Here is a 22,500-nt window from a genome sequence, read left to right on the forward strand (position 1 = left end):
GTGTGTGTGTGTGTGTGTGTGTGTGTGTGTGTGTGTGTGTGTGTAGAACAAGCAAGCTGTTCGAGACTCGGGGAGCAATTACACCGAGCAATTGTTTCCAGTGACTTGCCATAAAAAAGAAAAAAAAGGACAGGATCATGCCAAGGTTTATTCAACACTACAAACACTTCATTAGACGAAAAATACTGCTGTAATGCATTTCACCACAAACCCAAAAATACCAATCCAGCATTCAAGATCAATTCCTGTGTATGTTTTATTTTTAATTTTATTTTTATTGAATAGTTTTATTTTATTTAATGTTTTTCATTTATGTATTTATTTTTTTTTCTTTTTGTTATAGTTGTAGTTCCTTGTATTTATATTTGATCTGTATTTTATTATTTGTGTATTTTTATTTTTATTAATTTTTTAATTGGATGCTTTGTTTCGTTTTTGTTTATTGATTGAATTAAAAAATATTTTTTAAATATTTTAAAATAAAGTGTATTATCTTTTTTAATCTGTATTTTATTTGTGTGTTAAATTATTTATTATTATATTATATTATATTATATTATATTATATTATATTATATTATATTATATTATATTATAATGGTTAATAACATGCACATAGACCACGCCCCCCTTTACAAAGCATCATATGTACATATCTTTTTTAATCTGTATTTTATTTGTGTTTGTTTATTTATTATTATAAATATTATATTATATTATAATGGTTAGTAACATGCACATAGACCATGCCCCCTTTACAAAGCATCATATATACATCACTATTCGAACTTTGCAAACTTTTTTTTTTACACGTTTTTCCACTCGGCCCGTAGAGGTTCCTAAACTGATCGGCGCCCACGGTGCTTTCGATCTCAGCGGGCTGCCGATATTTCTCGGAACAACAGAAACCCATTTGCAACCTTTTAAAAGCGGCTCCGGAAGGACCACCGAAGCCCTTACACGTCTTCTGAGCATATTCTCCGCTGGGCTTGTCGTGAGATGCAGCCATGTTTTTTTTTTCTCTCTCTAGTTTTGTGAGCATTCGTTTCTTTTTAGCTTTAAAAGTGGAAGGAAGGCGTCATGGGGGAAGGGATTCGCAACCTGTCATGGTTTTCCCACAAACGTAGATGCTGTAGCATCTCACGACATGAAATAAAATGTACCTTTCATTTGAACCTCACTTCTCTCCTCACACCCTTGAGTCTGTATGAGCACAAAATATCTTCCCAGAAGAGTTTATCTCATTAGAAAAGCAAAAATCTGGAATAGAACCTCCAGAAAGCACATACGATGGGGTGTCCACAAACTTTTGAGGTTCGTGGAGCCTTCGCAGTTGAATGATCATTTGGAGGAAAACTGGAACATCACCCTGGAAATGTCTATCAATAAGTACATTTGCATCGAGTTTCCTGAGGAAGTGGTGTTTTTTTTCTCTTCTCGAAACCAAATTGAAATTAATGAGAGTAATTATCCTAATGGCAGCAGGTTACAACTTGAAGGTGTGTTTGCGTGACCGTTAGGACAACAGCTTCCTAATGAGATGCTCAATAACTCAATAGGAAAGTGGACAGGCTGAACGAGTGCATCTGGACCGTTTTAATCATCCGTGGTTTGATCGAGATTCTTCCCCACACCTTTATCTCTATCGGGTGAAATAAATATAAAATGTCAGGCAGAGCCACGTGGTGCTGATGGTAAAAAAAACTTAATGATTGAAACTCTGGTGTACAGAATTTTGTGCATATATAGAGAGGCCATGCGCACTTCACTGAGAATTTTATATATAGAGAGAGAGAAAGAGGCCACACCCACTTCACTGAGAATTTTATATTTCATTTTATTTCAACTTCTCCCGCTTATCCATAATTCGGGTCGCGGGGGCAGCAGTCAAAGCAGATTCCCCAGACACTTCTCCGTGTCCAGGGATTGGGCTGTCAAGGCCGCCGCCTTCGACTGCTGCCCAATCCTTTCAGAACCGGTCCCTTACGGTCCCTCCTGCAGGTGGTGAGCCCACGGGAAGGCGGCCCCACGTCGCTCCGACGTCACGGTCCTTGGTTATTTTTCTCGTAAGAAAAAAGAGAATTGTATATATATATATATATATATATATATATATATATATATATATATATATATATATAGAGAGAGAGAGAGAGAGAGAGAGAGAGAGAGAGAGAGAGAGAGAGAGAGAGAGAGTGCCCAGGCCTACCTAACTGTGAATTATATAGAGAGGAAGGCCACGCCTACTTCACTGAGAATCATATAGTAATAGGCCATGCCTGCTTCACTGAGAATTATAGAGAGAGAGGCCACACCCACTTCACTGAGAATTTTATAGAGAGAGAGGCCACGCCTACTTTACTGGGAATAATATATAGAGAGGCCACATCTACTTCACTGAAAATAATATAGAGAGAGGCCAAGCCTACTTCACTAAGAATAATGTAGAGAGGCCACACTTGACATGACTTAGAACGTAAATTAGACAAACACACAGCAGGGTTTAAAATTGATACTTGAACCATTAACCCAACAAAGACTAGCTTAAACGGGGGCGGATAGACTTTCTCGACTAGACTCTGCTCATTCATATTGTTTGTCCTTGTTTACTTGTTTATGGTCAACAAAAAGTTTGATTAGCCCGTACGAGTACTAGCGTCCCGGCTCTAAGCACCCCACCAGTGTTACACCAAAAATTCCTGTCAGAATTGCTCGCATGCTTCCTCGTAATAATTTATGACTGACCATTCATCAAAATGACAGCAGGTGGGACCAGGATTGACCCCTTGACGTCGCGAAAAAAGGCCGTTGCTTACGTCTTGAATACTCTATGAATCTATGAATAATAGAGGGGTCAATCTAGTCATTTAGAGGCGCATTATAAGGCAAGCTCCAGCAAAGCAACCAATTGATTTTTATTTATTTTTTCTTCCTTCTAACCAGCTTATAGACAGAAGGCATCTCCTCTTCACCACATTCGCATCATTTTTGCCCGATGACAGGACGAGAGGTAATCGATAGCACGTCAAACCGGCGGCGGGATGAATATTCATCAGAGCGACCAAGATGATCAACCTGAGGCAAGACAGGCCTCTGTTTGAACTCTAGAAAGTTGTGGGGTTTTTTGGCCAAAAAAATCTCATTGTTTTTCTACATCAAAGGACATTTTGATCCATTTAATGTTGCTGGATTACTATTGCTGGAATTCTAGTAAATAGCATTTGTCGGAGGGGCAGAGTTGCGCCTGCACATGTTCCCAGTAGTAAAAAGGAAGTTGTATTGGGCAGGTGTTATTGGAAATGGGTGTCTTGAAGGATCAAAAAGTATTCATAGTTAAGGATTATTTCCACTCATACGAGAGTATCCATGATCCTTCACATAAACTGACAGTGGTATCGACCAGACGGGGCGACTAGCCATACCGCTTGAGAATCTCTAGCCATGCTGCAGAAAAACTTTCCAGGATGAATCACTTCATGTGGTACTGACTTCTTATATCCGTCCCATTCCCCCCGATCTTACACCCCCCAACTTGTGGGGAATGTTAACGTTCAATTGTGACGATCCGCCAAGAACTTTGCCTGCATTACGCAAGAAAATCCTCCCCTTTCGCAGGAGTCTGCAGTGACCTTTCTTCCGGGATATGTTTGAGAATCTCCAATGTTTGAGTTTCCAGCAAGTCAAATGTCAAAGTCAATGTCAAACACTTACATTGTGCATACCGTGGTAAATCAACACGCTAATAGTGTGTATGCTAGTTTTAATCAGAAATAAACTTACAGATGACATCAAGGTAATACTGTTTGTCTTTTTACTTTAGTACTGTATGTTTGGGGGGCATATTGTAGATACCAACAAACGGCATGCTTGGTGTTGCCGTGCTTGGCCAATTTTCATCGGCTCGTTAATAAAAAGGAACAACTGATTTTGCAAAAATTTTATGAAAAATACGATGTTTCATTTGGAAATGTAGTGAGCTTCAAGTTTCCCAGAATGGAAATACTTAAGTACAGATATGTTGGAAAAAAGCTACTCAAGTATGGTAACATAATACATTTACTTCCACTATTGTCCACCAGTGCGACCTACAAAGTGTTGGTCTGACACTGGAAACTCCTTCCAATAGTGAACATCCCCAAATCTGTCCTTCCTACAGAAACAATGGCGTATTATTTACATTACCGCCCAAGCTGCTGCTTTAGAAAACAAATCAACCCCTATAGATCAATCGGGATCAAGCAAACAAACAGCGACATGGTGAAAGAATAGGCCATGATACCCAATGCAAAATTTAAATATATCCCGACTAGAAGCAACCGACCCCCCGATCAATCGTTCGAAAAAGAGACAATCTTTTAAAGTGTGCAATTCAGTGTAGCGAAAAGGATTACAGGATAAAGCAAATGTAGCTCACTTCCATGTGACGTTCTACAGAAATGTTCCCCAAAGATATACACAGCCCTTTTATTTATTTTTTACCTTTCAAAGGGGGGCATTCTTTTCACAAACATGTGGTCTTTTTTCTTGTAATTATACACGACGTGAACCGACAGACGTGTGTAACGGAGTCGAAATACTTCGCAAACCAATAAAAAACACAAACAAATGCATCATCCTGAGCCTTGAACGGTTTTAGCCGGAGAAAACAGGGGAAATAAATACGACGTCAGGTTCGTTTCGCGCATCTCCGAGGCATGCATCATTCAAGCGAACGGCGTCTTGATCTAATTACCGCCCGTCGCCGTCGCCATTGTAGCCCCAGCTGATTTGATTTATATCGAGTTATACAAGGAATGGATTAACGGCTTATAAAAAATGCATGATGTGCTGCCTCGCAAACACTGCATTTGTCAGGGCTCTTTAAATTCCTTCACTGTGTGCCCAGAAGAGGTAAAAAAAAAAAAAAAGAAACGAAATGAAATGAAACTAACAACTAAATTAATTTTGCAACTTCCTTTTTACTTAACACTATAGCTATAGTTTGTATAGTTCTACTTATGCATATTAGACCAGGGTACGTATATATTTCTCAAGCTAGCAATACACGATAGTTTGAACAGTGAGACCTTTGCTGCCTGCCAGTCCCAAAAATGACTAATGGGTACCTTTGAATCAGGTGGTTGTGAGTTCAAATCCCTGTACCACCATGCTGGCCTTGCTGGCCACTCAGTGCTGATAAAGGACAGCCTCCAAACATTCCCATTAGCAAAATACTTGAGACTGCGTAATGATTTGCCAATCTAATAAACCAATGTTTTATTCACAATAAAACATGGAAAATATATCATATATAGCTAATAAAGGACAACAGGTCAGTGAAATGATTGGGTATAAATAGTGTATCTGAGAGTACCAAAGTCTTTCAGAAGTACAAACAAAAGAGTTTCACCAATTTGTTAAAGACTGTGTGTACAAATTGTAGAACAATTTCAGAATAATGTTCCTTGACAAAAAAACCCATCATTTGCAGTACGTACTATCATGAAATGTTTTTTAAAAATCTGGAGAAATCTATGTGCACAATGGACAAGGGCCAAAATCTGGACCCTGAGGTAGAACTGCATTGAAAAACAATCATGATTCTCTAAAAGACAATGTTTGCCATGTCATCTACAAATAATGGTTGAAATACGATCATACAAAGAAGTAGTCATGTGTGAACATGACCCAGAAATGCCACCATTCTCTCTTGGACAAACTAATTTCAAATCTAATGCTACTAAGGAGATAAAGTGTAAGAGCCTTGCTGAAGGGCCTTTAAAGGGGGCTCCTGGTGGTGCTGGAAATTGCACTTTTTACTTCCCGGTCCAAAGTCCAGTGCCTTACCACAGAGCTATCACTTTAAACCCTGAGGATACCGGATTAACTGGGGGAGTACACACTGGTACACCCAATTTGGGGTGGAAGAACATTCTGGAATTCCAAATTCCATAAAAAGATGGTTCTGGAACCCTGCACACTGTCTGCTTTTTCGAATTTTATAGTGTTTCTTATTGCTTTTTTTTTTTGGTGTTACAGTAGTTATAAAACGTAGACTGGAATCCAGGCTTCATGTCTACAATTAAACAGAGAAGAAATGAACCGTTTCATCTTTTTTTTTTTCGTTTAAAACCAGTCATTCGCCACTTGGCCTGTATTTTTAACACTGCAGAAGCCACTATTTCTGGATACCGAGCACCTGGTGCACATCAGTTCAGGCATATCTGAGATATCTGCTCAACACGGCTCGCTTTAAGAAGCGCTCGACGATAGCCGCAGTTTGCCACGCTTGAAAAATCCGTGGCCCCGGGTGATCATGGCTACAGCTCTCACAGCTGCCGATGATCTTCTCCGGAGCGCAGTCCATCACCTGAATATGGATCACTCCATTCAGAGCAGACAGGAAGTGTGCAGCATCTGTTGAAAGCCTGCGAGGAGATTAAATACGTAATGCTTGATGCTACTCATGCAAAATGTAGAGACATTTGTTTTTAAGTATAGAATGAAGTAAAAAGTGTGTAAGAAAATCTACAAATGATAACTACACCTTATTATATTGTTAACATGGTTGGAAAGCTGGAAGAGCTCCGGTTAAATCCTGGCCTTGGGGGAGGTTTACCGAGTTCTCAGGTTTTCTCCCAGAGAACAAATTACATGAATAAATGAAGCCAGCATGTCATTCTTTTCTGAATTGATTGTATTATTTACAGCATATTGAACTCAGATCTATTATATCGTTTAAATAAAATAAGTTAAAATAATGGATATGGAGAGAACTGACTTTCAAAAGGAATTCTGCCCTCAGGCTCTGTTTTATAGAGGGGGAGATTCTCCTTTAATCATTACTATAACCAGGAAAAAACATTAGCATAGATAAAGAGATGCATAGACGGATGGATGGATGGATGGATGGATGGATGGATGGATGGATGGATGGATGGACAGTGGATGGGTGGGTGGATGGATGGATGGATGGATGGATGGATGGATGGATGGATGGATGGATGGATGGATGGATGGATGGATGGATGGATGGATGGAAGTAAAAATGGATTGACAGATGAACAGACAGATGGATGTCTGGATGGATGGATGTTCTGTATGATCCTCTGAACTCATGACCTTCTGATCTCATGACTTTCTGATCACTGGTCCAACATCTTGAACAACCCACAATAGGCCGTGTGAAGGAAGCTGGATGTCACTGAGGATTTCTCGATTTTTGACAACTTTGCTTAATCGTCATTGCCATATGGACCAGAGGGCAAACACTGTCGCTATTTGTGTGACTTTGCGCGTTGGGCTGCGTTGGGCTGCGTTAGCATCGGATTTTGTTTTCCGCTTTCTCGGAAAGCTGCTTTTGATCTTTTCTGACATGTGTGTATCTGTGTGTGTGTGTGTGTGTGTGTGTGTGTGTGTGTATGTCCTTACAGATTTGATTACCAAGAGCTGCTGCACAACTCAACTTTCTGCCTGGTGCCTCGTGGCCGGCGACTCGGATCTTTCCGTTTCCTCGAAGCCCTGCAGGTAAGTAGCTCTAAGTCGCCTTCTGAGGAAAAATAAAATAATAATTTTTTATATATATATATATATATATATATATATATATATATATATATATATATATATTATATATATATATATATATATATATATATATATATATATATATTATATATATATATATATATATATATATATATATATATATATATATATATATATATATATATATATATATAAATAAAAGTATAAATACCCTGAAGGTCCCTATATTCCTACCAGACGTCCATTACTGGTTTCTATGGCAACTGATCTTGGCCCTGCAGGTTGGCGTCTCGTTGTTACAGAATGCTGAAAGTTTGGGTTATTGGTATTGACATTTTGTCTTCTTTCAGTTTAGAGAGTTTCCTGTTCTGTAATAAGAAACGTAGCATTTGTACTCTTTTTATTCTTTCTAGTCCTCAAAACACGGCCCCCACATTTGAAATGGTCCTCTAAATAATGCCAAAAACATATGAGTAAAAAGAATAATTAAAATTTTAAAAAAAATTATTAATGTCTATATTTTAACAAAATGTTCCTTAGTTATTAATAGAGATCGAGGCACCGATAGTTAAAAATCCAAGCTTATAGTTTTTCCAGGCTCCGGTCCGCTATCATTACGAGAGTGGCCTCTAGAGGTGAATATATATAGTGCTTTTTTTCTCAGAGAATTTCATTAATACATAATGAGTTTACATTTGTTTAAATCTATTAATGCTTCACAATTTAATACCAAAAACACATTACATGTAAATACTATGTAATAACATACATATTACATGTGTATTAATGTTATTGCATACTATTATACCCTAAGTTTAGTCAGTGACATACCGTTTAATACATTACCTTTAATACAATCGATTCAGTTAATTATTATAAATTGTATTTTTTTTTTTTTTTAATGGATTTAGGCAAAATAAACAGTAATGTGATCAGTGTGATCAAGTAATTAGTTTTTTTTTGGGTTTTTTTTCAGCGAAATAATTGACTCTTTGAATGTAGCAGCAGAAGCTTTAGACTTCACAAACCCAACAAAAATACCAATTCTGCATTTCTCAATGCACTAATTCACTAAACACACACACACACACACACACACACACACACACACACACACACACACACACATATACACACTGCAATCCCAGGGCTCTCCGTCAGTAAACTTAGCCCTTGCCCTCAGGCGGCCATGACGCTGTTTCAGCAAATCCTAAATCAAGCCGTGGATGCTTTTTTTAGAACAAAGTTTATGTGAAACGAGGTCCGTCGTACACCGAGTTAATATTTGCGTAGTAAATAGGGAATAAAACTCATTATTTTGTGATGCTTTTAAAATAGCCACAGAGATACTGTTACTACCCTGACATATAGATTTTTTTTTTTTTACTTTATTCCAGAGCAAAAAACGGAACATCCTGTTCCATATTTAATCCTGATTTTCGGTGATAAATATTTCCAATTTATTCCAAAAGGTGTTCAGCATCCCTATAGCAGCAGATCTTCCACCACTTCCAAACCATGTATATCATAAAACTGGCTTTATGTACAGGGGCATTGTCATGCTGGAACAAATTTGGGTCTCCTAGTTCAACCAAAAGAAAAATTTAATGTTACAGCATATAAAGATGTCCTATACAATTGTGTGCCTCTAGGTTTGTGCTAAAAGTTGGGGAAGAACCTGATATGGCTGGAAAAATCAGGTGTCTCAATTGAAATTAAAATATAAAACAAGACCTTGCAGTCTACAAAGTGCTTATTTTTAAACTCTGGCAACCCTACCATTAAATGTCTTGCTCTTTCTTTGACCATGGGGGCAGCGTGAATCTTGCCCCATCTGATCAAATGAAATTTGTTTCAGAGCAACAGCATGTTTTTGAAAAGGTATTTCAGCTGAACGTTTGCAGAACGTTTGTTGAATATCTGGACATGCGTATTTTTGTCAGGCAAAGGAAATTTCCATACGATCGAGTTTGTACATAGTTACATTTAAAGTTGCACGTGAGCTGAACTTTAGAAACAAATCACAGCTCCTTGTGGCCAATCAGAATTGAGAATTCATCTTCGCTGAGATTGATACGAAAGGGGAAATATTTTTCAGACGTTCTCAATGAAATATCTTCAAGGTAACCCCACCCCCTAAACCCTAATAAAGGCTGAGCAAGAAAAGCAAACCTAATATGTCGCAAACGAGGTCTTACGCACCCCAAAGAGGATCAAGAGGACAAAAAGGCAAGTCGTGCTTGGAGACTCGATCCATTTTATATATTTTTTTCGTCCCTCTCTCATCTCCGTCTTCCTTTCATGTGTGACTCAGCGGCTTTCAGCAGCGGAGAACGCGACATCGAAAAGCTTTTAGACGCGACAGGTTTCGGTCTTTCGGAAACCTCTCGGATATTAGCGAGTCTGAGAGCTATAATAGAACACTGACTGCTATGTTGTGGTCCTTTAGACCAGCGGTCCCCAACCTTTTTTGTGCCACGGACCGGTTTAATGTCAGACAATATTTTCACGGACCGGTCTTTAAGGTGTGGCGGATAAATACAACAAAATCAAATGATACGACCATTAAAACTGGTATTTTCTAAATATAATAATAAACGTGAATCCATTTTGCTGGCTTAGGGGTTTGAATTTAGCAGTAATGTGTTATGTGTTGTCAGCCGGAGCACCCCCTTTAAGAAGGTAGCGGATAGAGGTAATACATGTGACCGAGGCATCATGACCTGCATCAAGAGTGAGAGAATCCGGTCATTTTCCAAAATAAAACATCATTCAGAATAAGATAATAAATAAAAACTTTCATTCGGTTTCTCTCATTAGGGGTCGACACAGCGGGTCATCCCTGGAATCAGATAATAAATAAAACAGAAATAATGTTTTGTATTCTTTCTGAATGGCCTGGTACCAATTGACCCACGGCCCGTGGGTTGGGGACCACTGCTTTTGTATACTTTATGTTTTTCTTTCCGTACTTTTGACACCATGCAATTCTGTCTGGACTCATTGGAACCGACTTCACCATACAACCAAACACGGAGTTCCAAGCTTTTTATGCGTTGTTTAAAGAGCAAACATCTGGAGTGGTATCTATTATGGAACGGCCTGCTGAGTCGCCGCACCTAAATCCTATTGAACTGCTCTGGGATCGAATACGACGCATCACGAACGCTACGGAGACCGAGGCGCTTCCTGAGAGTCATGTAGAATACAAATTAACATGGCAGAGGTAGAGCTGCATCTATACCAGACTCAGACACCATTTAAACGCTCAGGAAACCTTCGCAGATGTTTGGATTAAATTCGCCGATCAGCATGTGACACCACGAGTCTCCAATATTGAATTTGTTCCCAATATTCAAATTTTCGGAGAGGTTTTCGGGTTTTCATTAGCTGTAATAAACACTCGAAATATATCAGTGTGTGTTGAATCTATATAATATACCAGTTTCACTTTTTTTTGTATTGAATTACTAAAATAAATAAACTTTTCCATTCAATTTAACGTTTTCTGCAACACGTGGTTCTTCCCCAAACTTTTCCCACGACCTTGGTGAATGAGCACAAACTCTCCACGAAATCTTGTGGAACATCATCTCAGAAAAGAGTTTATTAGAACAGCGACAGGGACCTAAATACGGAATGGGATTTTCAAAAACACACACCAATCTTACACTCAGGTGTCGACAATCTATTGTCTACATATGTGTATATATGAAAACATTTATATTAATTTAATTGGATAGAAAAAACTATTCGGCCCGCCCCCCAATACCAGGACTCATCTACGAATCCTTTTTTTTCTTCTTAACTTCATACATTCTTTTTCAATTTGTTGAAACATTTCTGGCTGTAAAATAATTCGATATCCTACAACCTCATTAATCCCTCACGGGAAATATATAATATCCGTATTATTTATGATCTGAGGCGTATTTTTCGTTATCCCGAGTGAGCAGCTTTTAGAAAGAAAAGCTTTGTTCCATTTTTATCCCAGAATCCTTGATTCGGGCTTTTACTTTTTTACGCTCTCTCTTTCTCTTCTGAGCTTTTATTCATGTTTCCTGTCTTCAAAGCAAGAATTCACAGCAAAGTGCTCGAGGGGGATGGTTGATGGGGAGGGGTGTCGCCTTGGCCCTGTGATATCATGTTCAGAAACGTATTGTAAATCTTTTTTTCTTTTTTTTTTAAATACTTAGAATATATGTTCAAATCCTTATATATACTATAAACATTTGTTGCTCATCATGCGTTCTGAGACTGGAGCCTCCTTCCATGACCTCAAGTGTAAATAACTGGACGTGGACCTCAGAATGCATCTACACTATTGTTTCAAATTAAGTACAGCTTTCAATGGTGAACCTTGGTGTGTGTGTGTGGGTTGGTGGGTGTGGGTGTGTGTGATGGGCTTCCGTAGGCAGCGTGTATCCCTGTATTACTGAGTAACGGATGGGAGCTGCCTTTCTCCGAGGTCATCGACTGGAGTAAAGCTGCTATCATCGGAGATGAGAGATTACTACTGCAGGTACCACATACACACACATACAGTATATATACACACAGATGTACATATATATAAACATACACACATGTTCCACTAGATCTTGCAGTACGCTTGTAGAGATTTCAACCACATGGTGTAAGTAAAAGGGCATAAATACACAAACTTAAATACAAGTCAACTTCTATAATTCGTACATAAAGCTGGCAAGATAAGTGGTTTTGTGGTGAACATCCTATTCCACATTTAGTCCCCATTTTCTGTTTTAATAAGTTTCACTCATTTGAGATGATGTTCCACCAGATTTTGTGAAGATTTTGTGGAAATTCTGTGGAAATTTTGTGATTTCCAATTCATCCCAAACGTCTTCAATAGGGTTGAGTTCAGGGTTCTATCGCAGACCACTCAAGATTTGCCAACACATCTGAAGCATACCTTTATGGAGCTGGCTTTGTGTACAACAGCACCGCCATCTTGAAACAGGTTCAGGCCTCCAAGTTCCAATAAAGGAAAAAAACATCTTGTTTTTGCCTCCCAAAAATGTCCAATAAAAGTGTGGGTCTCTGAATTTGTGGACAAACTACATAGCATACATCTGATTATATTTTGTTGTTAAGGTCTAATTTTTGAGTTTGATGATCTTCAATGATCAGAAGGTTCGCAAGATGTATGGAACAAAAATCACTACGTTGCATCAGATAAAAGCTGGAGATGTTAATTATGTGCAATCGCCCCAAGGTGTTCTGTCTTCTTGTCAAGGTGGACCTTTAAAACCCGATTGAGTTATCAACCCTGGATAATAAAGCTCCGAATTGATTCTTCAGTCTCGAGTAGTAAATTTCACACACATGCCACGAGTGTTCATTAAAGACGTGCTGTAAATGTGATATGCTATTTATGTTCGTTAATTACTAGGGTTATTAATGGCTGCTACCTGTTTGGCCTTTCCGAGCAAATCCATTTGCAGCACGTCTGAAATATCACGGGCAAAATGTCAGTAAAGATGAGACACAAGACTGTTAGGACTTTAAATCCGGGGACACGAATAGAAATTGTGATTATTAATGACCCTAAGCCCTTAGGGCCCTACACACACACTCATAAATCGTCCTCTAGTCCAGACACCCAGAGTGGGTGTGGAGCTAGCAATTTGTTCCACCTTAAGTAACCCATATGTCATATTCTGTTAAGCAGTCATTAATAATCAAAGCAAAATGAAAAGGTTGAATCGCACAGACTGGCAAAAAAAAATTTCCGCGGAAAAAACTAAGCAGCGTCAAATTCATCATCAGGACATCCGTCATTTTTAAGGTTGGCAAAACGTGATTGCCATTTTGCCACTACATATTTCTTAGCATGGCAATCAGGAGCTGTAGTGCAAATCAAATTCCGTAGGTGGACTCAAGGTGCTGTAACAAGGAATTGAGTGATCTAGCAGGAATCAAGTATACCAAGAATTTGAGTGATCCCACAGAAATCATCAAGTGCCATAGAGGGAATGAAGTGATCTAGCTGGAATCAAGTGCCATAGCAGGGATTTGAGTGCTGTGGCAGAAATCAAGTGGTCTAACAAAATATTAAGTGAACTAACAGAAATCAAGTGCCATAGAGAGAATCGAGTAATCTAACAGAATTCAAGTGCCGTAGCAGGGGGTCAAGTTCTGTGGCAGGAATCAAGTGCTGTAACAAGCAATTGAGTGATCTAGCTGGAATCATGTGTCAAAGCAGGAGTCAAGTGCTGTGTCAGGACTCAAAGGTTTTTGCGCAAGTTAAGTGTCCATGCAAGAATCAAGTGCAGATGTCCTAGGTGGAATCAGGTGTCCCAGCAAGAATTGAATGTCAGGTACCATAGCAGCAATCAAGTGCCATAACAGAAATCGAGTGCTCTGGCAGGAGTCAAGTGCGATAGCAGGAATCGAGTTGTCTAGCAGGAATCAAGTGGTGTAGCAGGAATCGTGTTAAGTGTTGAGTTGCAACTAAATCCTCAACTTCCTGACTGGGAGACCTCAGTCAGTCCGGATAGGGAACAGCATCTTCAGCACCACCACACTGAGCACTGGGGCCCCCTGTGTGCTCAGCCCACTGCTGTTTACTCTGCTGACTCACAACTGTGTAGCAATTCACAGCTCGAACCACATCTTCAAATTCGCAGATGACACGACCATGGAGGGTCTCTTCAGCAAGAATGATGAGTCAGCATACATTGGCCTGAAGATGGCTGCGCGGCAGTAGCTCGCAGCGGCCTCTCCGGATCCAAAAATGGTGCTTTCACCATATTTAGCACGACCCTTCACAATACATGGACACCAGAGTCAGCTGTGTTCATGTGTACGACCACCAGACACTGCTACGGTACAGGCACCATGCAACCAACAATCTGCATGATGATCTTATCAACAACCTTCGCGACCTCGGCTTGCTGCGACCTTGGCCACAAAGACCAGGCCCCCAGACCTCGGTGTTACCTGATGCCGGTAGCCAGGAGAGGAGACGTCGAAAGCGCTGTTCGAGGAAGCGGAAGGGCGGCAAGCGGGCGGGTGTCCGTGCTAGGCTAAATGCTAACCCTAGCCGGCCGGCTATCCCATCAATTTTTCTTTCCAACGTCTGCTCCCTGGATAATAAACTGGACTACATCCAACTCCAGCGAACCACACGGCGAGAGTTTAGAGACTGTTGCGTCTTTGTTTTCACGGAGACGTGGCTCAGCGACAGAGTTCCGGAAGCCGCCATCCAGCTAGACGGGCTAACCATGTTTCGAGCCGACAGAAATGCAGCTCTGTACGGTAAGACTCGCGGTGGTGGCGTGTGTGTTTATATCAACACGGAATGGTGTAAGAACTCTGTGCTCGTTTCATGCTACTGCTCAACGCTAGTGGAGTTTGTGACTGTTAGATGCAGACCTTTTTATTTACCACTGGAATTCACAACTGTATTAATCGTCGGAGTGTACATTCCTCCCAGTGCTAATGCTAAGGAGGCACTGTGTGAACTCTACGGCGCTATTAGCGACCTGCAGAATGCTCACCCCAACGGATTGTTTATTATCGCCGGAGATTTCAACCATGCGAATCTCAAGACTGTGCTTCCTAAACTCCATCAGCATGTGGACTTTGCAATGAGAGGAGCAAACATGCTGGATCTTGTTTACACAAACATCCCCGGCGCGTATCGTGCGGAGCCCCGCCCCCATCTCGGATACTCAGACCACTGTTCTGTTATGTTAATTCCAGCATACAGACCGCTCATCAGACGCTCTAAACCGGTTCTGAAACAGGTGAAAACCTGGCCAGAAGGAGCTACTTCTGCTCTTCAGGACTGTTTTGAGTGCACTGACTGGGACATGTTTAGAGAGGCTGCAACCTACGGCGATTCCATCAACTTGGAGGAGAACACATCATCAGTGACCAGCTACATCAGCAAGTGCGTTAAAGATGTGACCATCTCCAAGACCATCACTACACGCTCCAACCAGAAACCGTGGATGACTGCAAATGTGCGTGCGCTGCTGAAACAAAGAGACTCTGCCTTCAGATCAAGGGACAAGGTGGCCTTAAAAACAGCAAGGGCCAAACTGTCTCGTGCCATCAGAGAGGCGAAGCGCGCACACGCGAAGAAAATCCACAACCACTTCCAGGACTGTGGAGACACCCGGCGCATGTGGCAGGGCATCCAGGCGATCACGAATTACAAGACCACATCACCTGCTTGTGACCGTGACCCTCTCCCTCCCAGATGTGCTGAACGACTACTACGCCCGGTTCGAGGTGCAGAACAACGTGGTGGCGAGGAAGACCATCCCTCCTCCCACTGACCAGGTGCTCTGTCTAACCACAGCTGAAGTGAGGAAAACTTTATGCAGAGTTAACCCACGGAAGTCTGCTGGACCAGACAACATTCCTGGCAGAGTGCTCAGGGAATGTGCAGAACAGCTAGCAGATGTCACTGACATCTTCAACATCTCCCTGAGCAGCAACGTTGTTCCCACGTGCCTCAAGACAACGACCATTGTTCCCGTGCCGAAGAAGTCTTCTGTCTCCTGCCTCCCATCGTGATGAAGTGTGCTCGTCATGAGGCACATTAAGACACAGCTTCCACCCTCCCTGGACCCCATGCAGTTTGCGTATCGTCCAAACCGTTCCACGGACGATGCTATCTCCACAACCCTCCATCTGGCCCTCACCCACCTGGATAACAAGGACCCGTATGTACGAATGCTGTTCAATGACTTCAGCTTAGCATTCAACACAATCATTCCTCAGCACCTAATCGAGAAGTTGAACCTTCTGGGCCTGAACACCTCCCTCTGTAACTGGATCCTGGACTTCCTGACTGGGAGACCTCAGTGTGCTCAGCCCACTGCTGTTCACTCTGCTGACTCAAGACTGTGTAGCAATGCACAGCTCGAACCACATCATCAAGGTCGCTGATGACACGACTGTGGTGGGTCTAATCAGCAAGAACGACGAGTCAGCATACAGAGAGGAGGTGTAACGGTTAACTGCCTGGTGTGGAGCAAACAACCTGTCTCTGAACGTGGACAAAACGAAAGAGATGGTTGTGGACTTCAGGAGAGCACAGAGCGACCAATCTCCACTGATTATTGATGGATCCTCAGTGGAGATCGTCAAGAGCACCAAATTCCTTGGTGTTCATCTGGCAGACAACCTCACCTGGTCACTCAACACCAGCTCAATCACCAAGAAAGCCCAGCAACGTCTCTACTTTCTGAGAAGGCTGAGGAAAACCCACCTCCCTCCCCCCATCCTGTCCATGTTCTACAGAGGGACCATTGAGAGCATCCTGAGCAGCTGCATCACTGCCTGGTTTGGGAACTGCACCGTCTCGGACCGCAAGTCCCTACAGAGGATAGTGAGGACAGCTGAGAAGATCATCGGAATCTCTCTCCCCTCTATCATGGACATTTACACTACACGCTGCATCCGCAAAGCACACAGCATTGTGGACGATTACACACACACCCCTCACACACACTTTTTACACTCCTACCATCAGGAAAACGGTTCCGAAGCATTCGGGCCGCCACAACAAGACTATGCAACAGTTTCTTTCCACAAGCCATCAGGCTACTTAACACACAGAAATAACCGGAACTCTCACACACACACGCTCAAATGTGTGTAACGAGCTGTAAAATTTTTCCTGGACTTAACACTTAACACACACTCATCACTCATCTCAACCCATTTCACCAGCATTAATTTATTTATTATTCTCAACTGTACCACACTCTCAACTGCTGTTTTTTGCACATTTATCATTTTCATTGTATTATACTGTTTACATGCTGTTTTTTGCACCTTCGACTGCTGCTGTATTTTTGCACTACATTGTTCTGTTTATAGTCAATTCTGGGATATAGTTTTTAGTTTGTATAGTTTTTACAGTCTTCTTGTACAGTACTGTATAATCAAGTATACAGTAGGTTTACTGGTAGGCGCTATATTGGGTTTTGTGTCTTGTCTTGTCTTGTGTCGTCTGTCTGCACTATCTGTCTGCAATTTTTTGCACTAGGTTGCATTTGATGCACTTTATGTAACTTGTGTTGTAGCTCTATGTTGTTTTGTTTGTTGTTGTTAAGTGTAGCACCAGGGTTCTGGAGAAACGTTGTCTCATTTTTACTGTGTACTGTGTACCACTGTGTATAGTAGAAATGACAGTAAAAGCCACTTGACTTGACTTGACTTGAGAGAGAAGGTGAACGAGTTAACAGCCTGGTGTAAAGGCTGCTTATGTTGGATCCTCTGTGGAGATCGTCAAGAGCGCCAAATTACAGAGAACTTCACCTGGTCACTCAACACCAGCTTCATCAACACAAAAGCCCAGCAGTATATCTACTTCCTAAAAAGGCTGAGGCAAGCCGATCTCCCTCCCCCTATTCTCACCATGTTCTTCATCGAGAGCATCCTGAGCAGCTGCATCACTGCCTGGTTTGGGAAATGTCTCAGATCACAAGACCCTACAGAGATTAGTAAGGACAGCAGAGAAGATCATAGGAGTCTCTCTTCCCTCTATTTGCACCACATGCTGCATCCGCAAAGCCAACAGCATTGTGGACGACCCACACACCCCTCACACACACTCTTCATTCTTCTGCACTGTTTTTTGTCTGCACTGTTTGCACCAGGTTGCACACGACACACTTTGTGGCGAGGACACTTACTTTAGTCCTCAACTCTGTGTTCTGTTATGTAGCTTAATGTTGTTTGATGTAGCCCCAGGGTTCTGGAGGAATGTTGTCTCATTTCACTGTGTACTGCATCAGTAATATACAGTAGAAATTACAATAAAAGCTTCTTCACTTGTTGTAGACAGAACCTAATGCCATCTATAGAACAAGTGCTGTAACTAGAAATCTAATTTCATTACAGAGCCCTCATACTCGAACAGGCATCAAGTAGCAGAGCAGGAATTAAATGGCACAGAAGGAAATCAAATACTGTAGCAGGAGTCAAATGTCATAGAAGTAATGATATACCAAAGCAGGAATCGAGTGGTTCAACAGTAATCAAGTGGCATCACAGGAAACAAAGTCCCAAAGATAGTATCAAATGCCATTTAAACAAACAAGTGGGAATCAAATGGCATAGCAGGAATTTAGTGCTTTGGGTAGATGAACATTGTGTCAATTGTGTGTTTGTCTTATGGAAAAAAATCTAGAGAACAAAATATCCACGAATATAATTATAACACCTATCTTTTCCAGTCATATGTGGTTCCTCCCCAAACTGATAAATGCTAGAGGCATACACTTGTAGAGAAAGTCTTTGGATGAGGTGACATGAAATTTTCCCTTTCCTCGAACTAGAAGACCCCAACCTTTTCCAGGATGACAATGCCCCTGTGAACAAAGCTTCATGGAGATATTGGAGTGAAGGTTCTTGAGTGGCCTGCTGTAGAGCTTTAAACCTCAACCATTTTTAACACTTTTGAGATGAATTGCAAGGGCGCCCCAGGCCTCCTCATCCCCCTCTCATCAGTACTTGCATTTACTAATAAACTTGTGGTGGAATAAGCACAAATCTCCACAAAATCTCCAGAGAATCTCCACAACAACTAGTAGACCATCGTTCCAGAAGAGTGGAGCTTATTACAAGAGGAAATTGGGAACAAATGTTGAATGGATTGTTAAAAAAACGCATACCAATCTTCAACATCTTTTTGTTTATATAGCAAATCGATGAATGGAAAAGACAAATAGTCAAGCAAGGGAAAAGCTTTGCAATACACTTGATATTAGTGATAGAAATGTAAGTGTCTTGATTGCAAAGCATATGTAATGTGAACAAACAAATGATGTATATATATATATTTTTTTTGCCTCCACTAACCTTCTCTCATTCTTTTTCTCTCTCGCCATCTCAGATTCCCTCTATCACCAGGTCCGTGAATGCTGAGCAAATCCTGGCTCTGAGACAGCAGACGCAGTTCCTGTGGGACTCCTACTTCTCCTCAGTGGATAAAATTGTCTTAACCACATTAGAGGTGAGGTTACAGCTGGAGGGGAAAAAAAAGAGGGCTAGACGAGGAGCGAACGGATTACGTGGCAGGTTAAAAAAAACGACGGAGCAGATTGACGTTGTGGTAATTTGTTTGTCACAGCTTTTTCACACAAGTGCTCAGTGTTGTGTGTCCGTGACGTTGTTTTGTCTCCGATACTTCACACATGTCACAAAGTTAAATGCAGTCAATCCGTGTAGACACCTCAGGCTCAATCTCACTTTATTACAGTTGCAGCAAGTTAATTTTTGTACACAGATTAAAGAATTTGAACACAAGCTAATAGGATTTGAGGCAAATGAGGTCGAGGCAGTCGACATAAAAGAGCTAGAAGATAACTTGACAATTAAGTCCAATCCGACAAAGCTCTTATGATGTCTAATTCAGACTCTATTTCCCAATAGATTTTACAGTGATGGACTACAGGTAGCCCCCGAGTTACCATGGTTCAACTTACGAATTTTTGGACTTCTTTTCTGGATGCTGCCAGGATGTGTTGCGGTCGACAAAGTTCAGCTGTCTTGTGTTAGAACGTGTATTTCTTCTGCATTTTTGTTGTTTCAAAGCATCATTTTAGCTCTTGTCTCTTTCTCCTTTGTTTCACCAGACAGAAACAGAGCGCATTTAATTAGTCTCATCAGCTACAGGTGTGCTTCTCTGCCCTCCAATAATAAACCAGCTCTCGTCCACTATAAATTGTACTGTAAATTGCTCTGTTTGGCTAAATATTTACTGTAATTTGCTAAATTTATAGCAAATTTCAATATACTACCCCATACTGATCACCATTTTTTAAGATACCTGTTTAGGCTAGTCCATGTCTCGACTTAGGATATTTTCATTGCAATGGGGTCATCTCCAACATGAATTGGGGACTTCCTGCACTCACTACAGCCACCCTCATACTGATTAGGGACCCCATGTTCCCCATAATTTACAGCCAAAGACTTTTTAGATTCATTTTGCTTTCACACAAAGTACTTGCTCAGTTCCCTTAGTCTTTGTGGTTACCAAGCTTTTTGTCAGTGTGTTTGATACTTTGATCTGGACCTTCTCATTATTGATTCTAGCCTGGTCTTGGATTACTTGGTATTTCTTGACTCTGCCCACAACCTGCAATTTCTTCCGTTAAGTAGTCTAACAAGACACTGTTTAAGCTTGACTTCATAACCGTCAATTGTCTGGCCAAATTTAGGAATAAAAAGAAGGAGGTGAGGGACTATTGGTTGGGTACTGAAATCAATCCCAGGTTTATGCAAGTTAATACATTGTATGGCATTTGAGAGATATTCTTGTACAGAGCAACTTAAAATTATGTCATTTATAGAACTGCACAGTTGAGGGTCAGGGGCCATGTTCAAGGAGCTCAGCAGTGGTAGGTTGGAGGTGCTGGGATTTGAACTCGACATTCTGATAGCTAATACTCCAAGGTACCAACCTAACCCTGGGGGAACCCTGGGGAAGATCCAAAGAACTGTTTGGCTTTCTGTAGATATATGTTGCTAAGTTATATGTCTAAGTTTGTAAAGTCTTGCAGATAATTCAATAAACCAATAACGAAAAATGTTGGGGGAAAAGTGGACTGGTAGGCATGTTTGCCCCTTTAAGTGTTTGAATCCCACATCCACATCTCCAGTTTCCTCATTTCAGTCCAAAGATATGCGTTGTATTGGCAAATTGCACATAGTGGATGAGTGTGTTTGATTGCTCTATGATGTGTTGGCATCTTGTCAACGTCCCCTGACATGTGCGTCAGCGGTAGGCTTGCTAGCAGAAGCGGTCTCAAGGTGGCTGAAAATGTCCATCATTCATTGTTTAAAATTATAGCAATGGAAAAGTGCAAAAAATCGTTTACCAAGTGCTTGTAGGAATCCCTAAAATCTCCAGGTGAGCAAGTAACTAACTTTTAAACAAATAGTGTGTTAAATTTACTTGTTGCATTTTGATTCAGATTGTCTGTAGGTTGATTTACAGTCAAATGCCTTATGACTCTCTGGGACAAGGCCGAAAACTTCTGAAGGTACCCAAGAACCCCACTAAGGTAGAGAACCCAAAAAAGGTTTTATGAAAATAGACAAAACCCTGCTTGTCTAAAATATCCCTCAAGTAAAGTAAAGTATCAAAGAACGTAACTGATTTCTGTAGCAACTTGTCAAGTGTTAGCAGAGGCATTAACAATCCGTTAGATCACCCACAATGTTTGCGTTTGTTATTTCTACCTTTCAGTCGCTAATTTACGTCTTTGTAGCCGGTTGTTTTTTTGTTTTTTTTCCAGCAGCGTTCCAGAGCTCTCCGATAATCGCTAATTATTCTAATTAACATTAATTTCCTGTTAGCCACATTAGCGAAAGAACGAACAAGTCCTGCGTTTCCAGTCGCCTCGTTTCTTGTTATTTGATGCCTCGGTGGATGCGAGTGCATTGAAGCGCTGGGCGTGAAATTCCACATCTGCTGTTCCACGCTTGATTCCACAAGCACAGCCGGAGGGGAAAAACACGAAGGAAAAGTTGGGGAAAGGGATGGAGGATGGGGAAGAAAAAAAAGTTGCTAGGAGCGAAGAGCAAAGTGAGAAGGGCTGAAATTTGCAAGGGGAAAGGTGTTCCTGTTGTGAAAAAGGTAAAAAAAAGAAAAGAAAGCACTCGTGTGTATGTGCTGGGATTCAAGCGAAGCTGGAGTTTTATGTTTCACCAGCATAAATGTCACCAGGTGCATAAAGAAATCCTGCAGAGACTAATTTAGCCTCTTGTTCGTAGTCATTTTTGTGTGTGTGTTAGATGCTCTAAACAAGGGGAGGGACTTGGGCAGTGACACCACAGTAAATGAGGCCTCCATAACACTCCATGGGTTTGTGTGTGTTTGTGTGTGTGTGGATTGCTAATGCTAGCAAATTTTTCTACATAGCATATGTCACACTTTCCCCATCTGTTAAAATTGGAGGTGTTGGAGAGGGGAGCACAA

At 41.1% G+C, this 22,500-nt stretch overlaps 1 protein-coding gene across 3 annotated transcripts in view; it reads left to right on the forward strand.

Annotated features, from left to right (window-relative positions):
• Positions 1–22,500, forward strand: part of LOC310722515 (exostosin-1) — a 138,361-nt gene that overhangs the window by 99,866 nt on the left and 15,995 nt on the right. For all 3 annotated transcript variants that reach the window (XM_083535057.1, XM_083535056.1, XM_083535058.1), the window contains exons 3-5: positions 7,412–7,505; positions 11,941–12,048; positions 19,408–19,527. In XM_083535057.1, the coding sequence (XP_083391183.1) occupies positions 7,412–7,505; positions 11,941–12,048; positions 19,408–19,527 (322 nt within the window). The remainder of the gene's footprint in view (positions 1–7,411; positions 7,506–11,940; positions 12,049–19,407; positions 19,528–22,500) is intronic.

Source organism: Silurus aristotelis (genome assembly GCF_946808225.1).
Source record: "Silurus aristotelis genome assembly, chromosome: 29".
NCBI classification, from domain to species: Eukaryota; Metazoa; Chordata; class Actinopteri; order Siluriformes; family Siluridae; genus Silurus; species Silurus aristotelis.